The following is an 11,845-nucleotide window of genomic DNA, read 5'->3' as shown; positions in this document are numbered from 1 at the left end:
GGTCTAAAACCAGACTGAAGCATTTCGTATACATTGTTTTGTCTTCAGGAAGGCAGTGAGTTGCTGTGCAACAGCTTTTACTAACATTTTTGAGAGGAATGGGAGATTCGATATAGGCCGATAGTTTTTTATATTTTCTGGGTCAAGGTTTGGCTTTTTCAAGAGAGGCTTTATTACTGCCACTTTTAGTGAGTTTGGTACACATCCGGTGGATAGAGACCCATTTATTATGTTCAAAATAGGAGGGCCAAGCACAGGAAGCAGCTCTTTCAGTAGTTTAGTTGGAATAGGGTCCAGAATGCAGCTTGAAGTTTTAGAGGCCATGATTATTTTCATCATTGTGTCAAGAGATATAGTACTAAAACACTTGAGTGTCTCCCTTGATTCTAGGTCCTTGCAGAGTTGTGCAGACTCAGGACAACTGAGCGTTGGAGGAATACACAGATTTAAAGAGTTGTTTTGTCATTTGCTTTCTAGTGATCATGATCTTTTCCTCAAAGTTCATGAATTTATCACTGCTGAAGTGAAAGCCATCCTCTCTTGTGGAATGCTACTTTTTAGTTAGCTGTGCTACAGTATCAAAAATACATTTTGGATTGTTCTTATTTTCCTCAAATAAGTTGGAAAAATAGGATGATCGAGCAGCAGTGAGGGCTCTTCGATACTGCACGGTACGGTCTTTCCAAGCTAGTCGGAAGACTTCCAGTTTGGTGTGGCACCATTTTTGTTTTTAGAGGTGCGACTGCATCTAGAGTATTGTGCAAGGTTAAATTGAGTTCCTCAGTTAGGTGGTTAACGGATTCTTTACTCTGATGTCCTTGGGTAGGCGGAGGGAGTCTGGAAGAGCATCTAGGAATCTTTGGGTTGTCAGACCTACTCACTGCCACAGTCACACTCTGGACCTAGTTTTGTCCCATGGAATAAATGTTGTGGATCTTAATGTTTTTCCTCATAATCCTGGACTATCGGACCACTATTTTATTACGTTTGCAATCACAACAAATCTGCTCAGACCCCAACCAAGGATCATCAAAAGTCGTGCTAGACATTTATTCCATGGGACAAAACTAGGTCCAGAGTATGACTGTGGCAGTGAGTAGGTCCAGAGACATGTTGGACAAAACCCACTGAGTCGATGATGGCTCCAAAAGCCTTTTGGAGTGGGTCTGTGGACTTTTCAATATGAATATTAAAATCACCAAAAATTTGAATATTATCTGCTATGACTACAAGATCCGATAGGAATTCAGGGAACTCAGTGAGGAACGCTGTATATGGCCCAGGAGGCCTGTAAACAGTAGCTATAAAAAGTGATTGAGTAGGCTGCATAGATTTCATGACTAGAAGCTCAAAAGACGAAAACGTCATTTTTTTTTTGTAAATTGAAATTTGCTATTGTAAATGTTAGCAACACCTCCGCCTTTGCGGGATGCACGGGGGATATGGTCACTAGTGTAACCAGGAGGTGAGGCCTCATTTAACACAGTAAATTCATCAGGCTTAAGCCATGTTTTCAGTCAGCCAATCACATCAAGATTATGATCAGTGATTAGTTCATTGACATAACTTGCCTTGAAGGGAGGGATCTACATTGTAGCCCTATTCTGAGATGTGAGGTATCCAATCTCTTCAATAATGGCAGGAATGGAGGAGGTCTTTATCCTAGTGAGATTGCTAAGGCGAAAACCTCCATGTTTAGTTTTGCCCAACCTAGGTCGAGGCACAGACAGTCTCAATGGGATAGCTGAGCTGACTACGCTAGTGGCAGACTCCACTAAGCTGGCAGGTTGGCTAACAGCCTGCTGCCGTGGCCTGACCCTATTTCATTGTGGAGCTAAAGGAGTTAGAGGCCCTGTCTATGTTGGTAGATAAGATGAGAGCACCCCTCCAGCTAGGATGAGTCCGTCACTCTCAGCAGGCCAGGCTTGGTCCTGTTTGTGGGTGAGTCCCAGTAAGAGGGCCAATTATCTACAAAATTCTATCTTTTTGGAGGGGCAGAAACAGTTTGCAACAGCGATTGAGTTGTGAGACTCTGCTGTAGAGCTCATCACTCCCCCTAACTGGGAGGGGCCAGAGACAATTACTCGATGCCGACACATCTTTCTAGCTGATTTACACAGCTGAAGCTATGTTGCGCTTGGTGACCTCTGACTGTTTCATCCTAACATCGTTGGTGCCGACGTGGTAACAATACTCTCTATACTCTCTACACTTGCCAGTTTTAGCTTTAGCCAGCACCATCTCAGATTAGCCTTAACGTCGGTAGCCCTGCCCCCTGGTAAACAGTGTAAGATTGCTGGGTGATGTTTTTAAGTCTAATACTGCGGGTAATGGAGTCGCCAATGACTAGGTTTTCATTTGTCAGAGCTAATGGTGGGAAGCTTGGCGTCTCAGGACCCCGTAACGGGAGGAGTAGAGACAAGAAAAGACTCGGCCTCAGACTCCGACTCGCTACTTAATGGGGAAAACCGGTTGAAAATTTATGTCGGCTGAATGAGCGACACCAGTTGAGCATTCCTACAGCATTTCCCTCCAGAAGCCATGAGAAAGTTGTCCGGCTGCGGGGACTGTGCGGGGGGGATTTATACTACTATCTGTACTTACTGGTGGCACAGACGCTGTTTCATCCTTTCCTACACTGAAATTACCCTTGMCTAACGATTGCGTCTGAAGCTGGGCTTGCAGCACAGCTATCCTCGCAGTAAGGCGATCGTTCTCCTGTATATTATRAGTACAGCGACTGCAATTAGAAGGCATCATGTTAATGTTACTACTTAGCTTCGGCTGTTGACGAACCATGTCCAGATAAAGCGTCCGGAGTGAAAAAGTTGAATGAGGGAAAAAAGTTGTGAGGAAAAAACTAAAAATATAAACGGTAATTAAAAAGTAAAAACCGTAAAGTTGTCAGCTAGCAAAGTAAGGTTGGCAACAAAACGCACAGCAACTGTTAAGGCTGCGAAGGTTCAACTGAGATAGGAACAATACCACACCTGAACTTGGTTAAAATAATTGTTTAATTCAATAGTTAATAAATGGCAAATGCAATTTCCGTATATACGGGTTCACTGCACCACCCCGCAGGGTGGAACAAGGAACTGACTTGTTGCTGACAAAGATATTATAATATACTCATGACAGAGATAGTTCCCGCTTCCGAGCCGGCCTGTCAGAGTAGAGACTGGGCGTGGTTTAGACTCACCCAGCCTATCGTTGGTGTTGGCGCTTAAGCTAGTCCTAGCCCCTTAGCGCATGTGATGTCCCGACGCTGTTGCTGTGTAGATTACGCTCCCTCACCCCAAAGACTGAGGTCAGACAGCTCTGCAATATTGTCTGAGCTATTTGCACCTGTATACAAAGCCCTCTGTTCTCGCTCAAGGCTAACCACAGCTTCCCAGCACACTTATCTGGGGATAACTGTTACTTCCAGCACACACACACAGACACCCAGGCCAACAGTTGCTAATATTCAATCACATGTGTTATAGTATTGGGTTATAGTGCATAATTCAGAACCTCACAGATGATCTTCGTGTGTATAGTTGATCTATTATTGTCTATTGTACACCATAGTTAGCAGTCTCCTGATTCACCCCCCTCCCTCTACACCCCTCCTGTGCCTCTCTGCCCTTCTTAACACACACACATTTCACACTGCTGTTCATATCTTATGCCCTTGTACATTGTTGCATACAAAACACATTCTTTGGGTTGCACCCTAACAGTCAGGCTTCTGCGAATATTGTACAATGCAGGTTCACATGAGTCATAAATTCAAACTTTAATGCATAAGATATTTTGTTGTTTATAGTTAGTTAAGCAAGCATGCTAAAAACCTTAAAGAACCCCACACAACACTCTGCCGTGTGTCCGGGATAGCCATAAATCAAAGTGCGCAAAGGATTCACTGCTGACACAGATACACATTCACTGTGGATGGGAGCATTGCTGTCTTGTTGTCCCAATTCATCCATTGTTTTCTCCACAAGATCTAAAACTGTCTTTAGAAAGGCTTTGAAAAGACAAGTTGAACTAGCTCTATTAGGAAACGGTGTCAAACTCATTCCACAGAGGGCCTAGTGTCTGCGGGTTTTTTGTTTTTCATAACAATTAACACATGGACAACCTAACCAGGTGAGGGGAGTTCCTTAGTTATTTGTGACCTTCATTTATCAATCAAGAGTGGAGCAAAAACCTGCAGACACTCGGACCTCCCATGGTTGGAGTACGACACATGTGCATTAAAGTAATTAACCACTCAAACTAGTTTAATCAGGTGTGTAGATGTTGCCCTGTGTTAGGATTTATGTTTATGCACTATAGCCTGTTAGCATATTGTTTGAAGATGAATATTGTTTTGTTACACACACACACAAACAATACAGATGGGTGTGTGTGTAGGTGTGTAAGGACTGACCAACACTGGCCATAAAAGCTGTGGTCAGTCTGGAGAGGGGAGGGGTGCATCACTCTAGGCCAACCAGGGAGGTTAGGAGACTGATCAGTACCATATTAGGAATTGTTTGAGTGAAGAGTCAAGGGGGAGACACAAGACGGAGCTAATCTACCCAGCAACCAGATGTGGACAAAGGAAAGCGCCAAGGGGCTTGGACAAGTCCGGGTGCCCCCAAAGGCGGAGCAWAAGTTTAAACCGTGCTCAGCCTCTACTATGATAGGCCAACTGGACGAGTTGGAACTRAAACTGTCATAGTATAAGAACTGCTATTTGAGTACATTCCACAGTTCCCTGCTTTACCCTGCGTGGTGATACAGCGAACCCGTATATACGAAAATTGCCATAAGATTACATACTAGCGATTACAACCACATGGTTTTATTGCATACTTCACTTACCGGGAAAGAGGACGATCGCTGATTCGCATGGGAGGATCAGGTACATTCTAAATGGCCTTCTTTGTTGAAGTCATGATGCGCATTTGTGTTGTAGGTCAACATACACATATTCTGCACAGAATAAGAATATACATTCAAACTGCCTGGAAAAGAGTTTATTAGATTAATTTAATTTGATATTCTTATATAAATCGAACAACGCAGAAAGTAACCTCCTCTGCAGCCGACTGTGTTGACGAGCTGGAACGCGCTCTGCATTACATTGCGTTGAAGTTGCCTATGTACAGTACTGATCTTGGGTCAGTTTCCCGTTATTTTCTCGTAGGACTTGGGGAGAGAAAGCAACGTCACCCGCAAAGGTTTTGATCGGCCAACATATGTTTTCTGACTGCAATGAGCGCAACAACACCCACAAATATGAATTGAAATCAAGCATAGAAAACAGTATTTGCCATTGATAACGTATTTAAATGTTCTCTGGCAAAGAACCCAAAGACTGACATTACTTGGAGTAATCTCTGAACGGTTTCAACATGCCTACCTGTTGAATATCATCTTGTCTGCAGCAAATAAATGTATCGGAAGAGTGAAGTGGAAAATTGAAAGAAATGTATTGGAATGAAACAGTAGGGAGCAGGTCTCGATCTTCCAGCCCGAAGTCCGCCGCGCTATCGACTGTGCTGCAAAAGCATGCTCATGCGGCAGAGTCGATATCTACCCTTATAAACCCAGGGTCGTTACACAACTCCCTCCTTTCAAAGAGCGCGTCTTTTCTCAAATTCTGTTCAGCAAGTCTAAAACAGTACATATAGGCATACAAAGACACATTTTATAACATGGTTAAACAAAGACATTTCTGTATATTCATAACGTTGAATTAGTGTCTTTTCTCACGAATGAACCCACACAAAAACGCACGAAATTTGCTGAAATGCATTATCTACATATATGCACTTGAATGTGAGACTGTGTTGAAACTTGAAACAGGTGAGATAAAACCAAAGAATGAGTTAATTATACCTCAAAGGGTTCTCTTAAGTAAGATGCCTCCTGCTTATCAATTGTTTTAATCAGCATGTAAACAATCAATAGATGAAGTAGAAATGAACAGTACAACATCTTACATTCACTCTTTCAAGGGTAAATACTCAAAATTATGTGGTTGGTTTTTCTGACCATGTGACCTGACCAGGATAAACTCTATGGCCCAGATAGATCCTATTACTAGGGTCCAGTTATATTTGTATTTCCTTATCAGGACATATGGTCAGATAAAACTCCTGGCCTTTCATTATTCTTAATATCTTTGCTGAAGGAGAGAAGGGAAACCTCCACCCCCTGATGTGAGATGAGATGCATACAATTGGGAGTTTTAGTGCATAGCTTTGAATGCAGCAGTCTTGTATAACTAACCTTGTGGGGACACATAATTCAGTCCCATTCAAAATTCTATTTTACTAACCCCAAGACTAATAACCGTAACCCTAAACCCCCTAGAAATAGCATTTGATTTTGGGGGGAATAACAAAATGTCCCAAGTTGGTCAAATGTTTTCTGTTTACTATTCTTGTGGGGACTTCTGGTCCCCACAAGTATAGTTAAACAAGTCCACACACATGTAACAGATGTATTATGTACTCTCCATGCGTTGTGTTTAAAAATAATAATAAATCACTTCTGCCAGTGGTCCCAGTTGAGCATCATTTATTTCTGCTGTTGTTAAATGGGAAACAGCACGTTAGTTGTGCAGGACTTAACAGTGTTGATGGCTGTCGATGGCAAAATCCCTTGCATCACATTTTCATACTGGGCGAACAAAATACAAAAATACAATACAAAATATAACATGTGTAAATACCTGTTGTTAAATGGGAAACAGCACGTTAGTTGTGCAGGACTTAACAGTGTTGATGGCTGTCGATGGCAAAATCTGTAGCATGAAGACAACGGTGTTAGCCGTGGCTTATGTGACCATGACATCGGTGTATGCTAGCTAACACAATTATGTACAGCAATCATATGCCAAAGCACATCCCAGAAAGCCCCTCAATCCCTAACAGGTACCATATACCCACACATGTATAAAATCAGTAACGTACAGCAAACTTGTACACATGGTAAAATAGAAAATAGAAAACACTATTCAGAACGTGACCTACCCCTTGCATCACATTTTCATACTGGGAAGACCTGACGTTCGCGATCTCCCCCTATCTGCAAGCGGGGCCAATCACAAACACCCCTTATTGTTCATCAGAGTTGAACTAACCAATAAGAATGCTTGAACATCGAATACACATTTCTTTAGAGGCAAGTGGAAACATAACCAACCCTGTTACACACCACACACAATCAAAAACAAGTAACTTGCATCTCGTCTTTTTCAAACAGCTTTATTAAAATTCCTTTTCTTCGTAAAAGTGAACCTCTCTCGCAAGGTATTGCACACATGTAATGCCTGAATAGGATAATATTGCTGTCCCAAACAATTTGACTTCTAAAAAATAGACCCTATTTAGAAAATATGACATTTCGGCTTCACTCAGTAGCATTTCCTCTTATAAATAGATGTATTTTGTCATCCTTTCCTCAATCACACCATATATACAGACCATCAGGACCACGGTACCATAACACCAACGTTAGAACAGGGTGGTATCCATTATCTTTGTATCTGTGCCATTACAGCGTCTGACAGCTTGGGCAGTGCCATTGAAGTAGTCAATCTTCTTCTTCACGATTAGCTGATCCCTCCTAATGAACCGGTTGGACATGACTCCAACAGGGTCACCAGGAGGGATCAGTCAATGAAGTTGGAAGTCCAACCCAGTTGACTACATTAAAATGGTGGAAGCMCTCAATGGCGCTGCCCATGCTAATACAGCCTTTTGGCCACTAAAGGCCTCTATCATTCTCTATGGTGGTATTCCACAAAGCAGGAGCAATGTTTTTAGCTCAGCTGGCTAACTACCGTAAATATTCTGAAACACCAGATTTCCTATCCTGGTCCCAAATCTGTTTGTGCTCTGGCCAACTCCATTGTTCATTGTCAAGCCAAACATGTTTGTTATAACAATGAGTGACAAAGAGTTGGCATGATGGCAGAAACAGCCCGTCACTCAGGCTTCATATTTCCTAGTGCAGAGAKGTAATAAACACACTTGTTATTAGTATGACATTCTCTCAGGACTTCCCATGCTAAACTTGAAACAGATGAGATACGAACCAGAGAAATACAAATAGTGTCTCAAAGTAAGATGGCTGACATATTGCCTCCTGCTTTGTGAATTGCCGCCCTACGTTATCAAACATGTGACTCACTCAGCATGTAATCAATCAACAGATGAAGTAGACATGTACAGTGAACAACAGAGCATTGGGGGGCACAGAGCAACAAATAGATACATAAATACACAAAGTAGACTTTCAAGGGTGCACACTCGCACCCTTTTACACTCCAGCCTTAAATACAACATCTTACTTACACACTTACCAGGGTACATGCTCACAAACGGGGTAGGAGGATATTTTTCAGACCATGTGATCTGACAAGGTAAAACCTTTAGGGTCCAGTTAGATCCTATTACTAGGGTCCAGTTAGATCCTATTACTAGGGTCCAGTTAGATCCTATTACTAGGGTCCAGATAGATCCTATTACCAGGGTCCAGTTAGATCCTATTACCAGGGTCCAGTTAGATCCTATTATTAGGGTCCAGTTAGATCCTATTACTAGAGTCCAGATAGATCCTATTACTAGGGTCCAGTTAGATCCTTTTACTAGGGTCCAGATAGATCCTATTATTAGGGTCCAGTTAGATCCTATTACTAGGGTCCAGTTAGATCCTATTACTAGGGACCAGATCAGTATTTCTTTATCAGGAAACGTGGTCAGATAAAACTCCTGGCCCTACATTATGTTGAATATCTTTGCTGAAGGAGAGAAGGGAAACCTCCACCCCCTGATGAGAGTTTTAGTGCATAGCTTTGAATGCAGCAGCTATAGAATACACCTTATAATTGTGCCAAGGCCACCATGAGACAGTTATTACCCAGGAGACACCAGGGGGTGCCAAAGGGACCATTGTGCCATGGCCTGGTAGTGCCAGGTTGAGCAGCAGTGGGTTGGTATTGGGGAGAAGGGTTGAGCAGCAGTGGGTTTGGTATTGGGGAGAAGGGTTGAGCAGCAGTGGGTTTGGTATTGGGGAGAAGGGTTGAGCAGCAGTGCAATAACATAGGCATATTTGCAGAAATAGTAGAATGGGTAGCTTTTCCCACCCTTCTCTCCTGAAATACCGTATCTGCGTCTTGCCAGACACAAGCATCAGTCTGAGTGGGGCATTTTCAGCATGTTGTTGATGTATCATCTCAGACTTACACCAGTCTTTGTTCTCCAAGGTCAAATCTAAATTAGGTTACAGTGGACTAGTGTTTTTTTCTTGTACACGTGCAAATGAACACACACACCTGCGCACACAAATGTGTTTCAAACACACACACACACGTACGTACATCTTAGGCTAGCGTTCATGTAGAATGGATATGGCTTTCTGTTCCCTCTCAGGCTTTAACACATAACAGACAGGATCGAAACGGCACTTTCTCCTGAGACACTCCAAAGGGTGAGTCTTAAAAGTCAATAACAGTCTTCTTCCCYTCGCCTCCATCTGCACTGATCTGACAAAAAAATGATGGGTGAAAACAACAAGGTAGGATCTAACCAAAGGATCCACTTTCAGCTGTCCATTTTCTTTTCAGACCAGTGAGAACCAAGGGAAGGAGTCGAGGCGAAGAAGCCACAAGACTTTCGAGACACACCCCAAAAGCCCTCACTCTTATGAAAACTCTGGATACTAGACAAAAACCTGCAGCTTATTCTGAAAGGTGGAATAACGTTCCAGGGAAAAAACACATTGTGAACTACCTAGAAATGGAGTAGAACAGACATTCGTCTTTGTCGTGGAGGAAACGGGCCTCATAGTCTGCTCTATACATTTCTATCTGCAATTTGTGATTGTTTTCACCCCCACGGCACTAGAGGGCGCCGGTGAGGCACATGAGGACAGCCACRTGCAGAATCAGCAGGTAGCCAAGGAAGAGGTAGCGCGAGCGGGCCCGTGACGTCAGCAGCTTGGAGCAGTACAGGCTCCGCCCCCGAATCCAGCGCCTGCAGGCCAGCATCCCGCCTTTCACCTGATTAGGAGAGGGAGGGGAGGAGAGGGAGGGGAGAGTCATTTGTCAAACAGGGCATGTTAATCATATTGGTTTGCCATTGGTCATCCATTTACATGTGATTTGATGATTGGTGAGTCAAGAAGAACAGTCCTAGCCTGAGTTGCCAGTCTGTTTGTTGCCATCATGCCAACTCCTTGTCATGCCCAACACGTTTGCCTTGCAAATGGGACCAGTAATGGATTGCCAGCAGCACATAGTAGAATAGGATGCACATGTAATGAAGTTGGCCAGAGCACATAGTAGAATGAGGATGCACAATGTATAGAGTTGGCCAGAAGCACATAGTAGAATGAGGATGCACATGTATAGAGTTAGCCAGAAGCCATAGTAGAATGAGGATGCACAATTGTAATAGAGTTGGCCAGGCACATAGTAGAATGAGGATGCACATGTAATAGAGGGGCCAGAGCACATTAGTAGAATGAGGATGCCACATGTAAAAAAAAAACAACACGTTTTAGCTTGATTTCTTTTAACATTTGTTGAATTCAATATCATAAACCAGCCCCAACATACCTCTGCCTTTCTCCAGGTGTGCTGACAAGAGCACAAACAGATCTGGACCAGGTTAGTTCTGCATCGGTGGACGGCTGGGTGCCGTTAAGATAGGGAGGATGTTCGGTTTTTTTGTTGCGTGCATGGCCTTTATTTCTTATTACATTCATATTGGATGATGTAATTTTTCTTATTCCATTCACCCAGTCAATGTAACATCCATAGGTTTAGGCTATACAAGAACTCAAACTTGCCGTATAAGAATCATGATGTTGCTTTACACCTAGATCCAAAATCAAAAAAAAAAAAAAAAAAAAAAACAAAAACAAACAAAAAAAAACAAAAAAAAAAAAAAAAAAAAAAAAAACAAAAAACAAAAAAACAAAAAAAAACCAAAACAAACAAACACAAAATACAAACAGAAAAAAAAACCAAAACAAAACACGACAAAAAAACGCCCTTACAAAATGAAAGTTATAGAACGTTAGTTGCACAGGTCGAGAGACACATTTCTGGTACATCAAAATACAGACAGTGACACATTCAACGCAGCCTTGAAAACACTCCTGCCTGCGTTTAGCTTGATCTGGGGTTGTAATCATTAGTCCGAAACAGTTGCAAAATGGAAAAAATAACTTTTCATTTGGAACAAATGTCATCAATGCACGGCTCCCACCCATCCAACTCTGTTTTCACGCACTGTACAAAATTATATTGAACCCCCCCCACCCAGACACAGTATAGGTTGCTAGCTAGTACTGGCCGGGAATTCTTTACAAAACAAAATGCACAGCAATATTTCTCCCAAAAACACGCATGTCTTATGTGTGATGTTCGAATAACCATTTACAAACACAATTGATATAAATTGTATATTTAAAATCATTCACTGGAGATATAAAAAATCACTTTTGACGTACAGTTGCATAATAGACACCAAACAACTTTACCCGCTGGTTTGGTGCATGTATCCACTGTGGACGCAATTCTAACTAGAAACCATACGCCCCTCAGTAAGCAAGACATATGCAAACCAGCCAAATAAACACAGATGCCATGTTTGAGTCACGACTGACGGGCAAGAACAAAACTAAAACCAAAAACCCATTGGCTTAACAATAAAGTGGCAAGGGAATCACCAATATAAACCCTGTTACAGTAGCATAGGAAACTACACCAAAGAAAATCCCAAAATACAAAACCCAATCATGAAAAAACATGGACAGTTCAGAATAAGTGATACTAATAGCACTATCTCCTCTCCGT

General features: G+C 42.3%; 1 protein-coding gene across 1 annotated transcript in view; it reads right to left on the bottom strand.

Moving 5' to 3' along the window:
• Window positions 1-8,986: 8,986 nt before the first annotated feature.
• Window positions 8,987-11,845, bottom strand: part of LOC112075219 (golgin subfamily B member 1) — a 45,760-nt gene continuing 42,901 nt past the window's right edge. The window contains 1 exon segment of the mRNA XM_024142243.2: window positions 8,987-10,088. Coding sequence (XP_023998011.2) covers window positions 9,884-10,088 — 205 coding nt within the window. The 3' untranslated portion in view covers window positions 8,987-9,883.

This window comes from Salvelinus sp. IW2-2015, unplaced genomic scaffold, assembly GCF_002910315.2.
Source record: "Salvelinus sp. IW2-2015 unplaced genomic scaffold, ASM291031v2 Un_scaffold3035, whole genome shotgun sequence".
Classification (NCBI taxonomy): Eukaryota; Metazoa; Chordata; class Actinopteri; order Salmoniformes; family Salmonidae; genus Salvelinus; species Salvelinus sp. IW2-2015.
The sequence above is the reverse complement of the archived record's forward strand: the minus strand, read 5'-3'. Positions and strand labels throughout refer to the sequence as shown.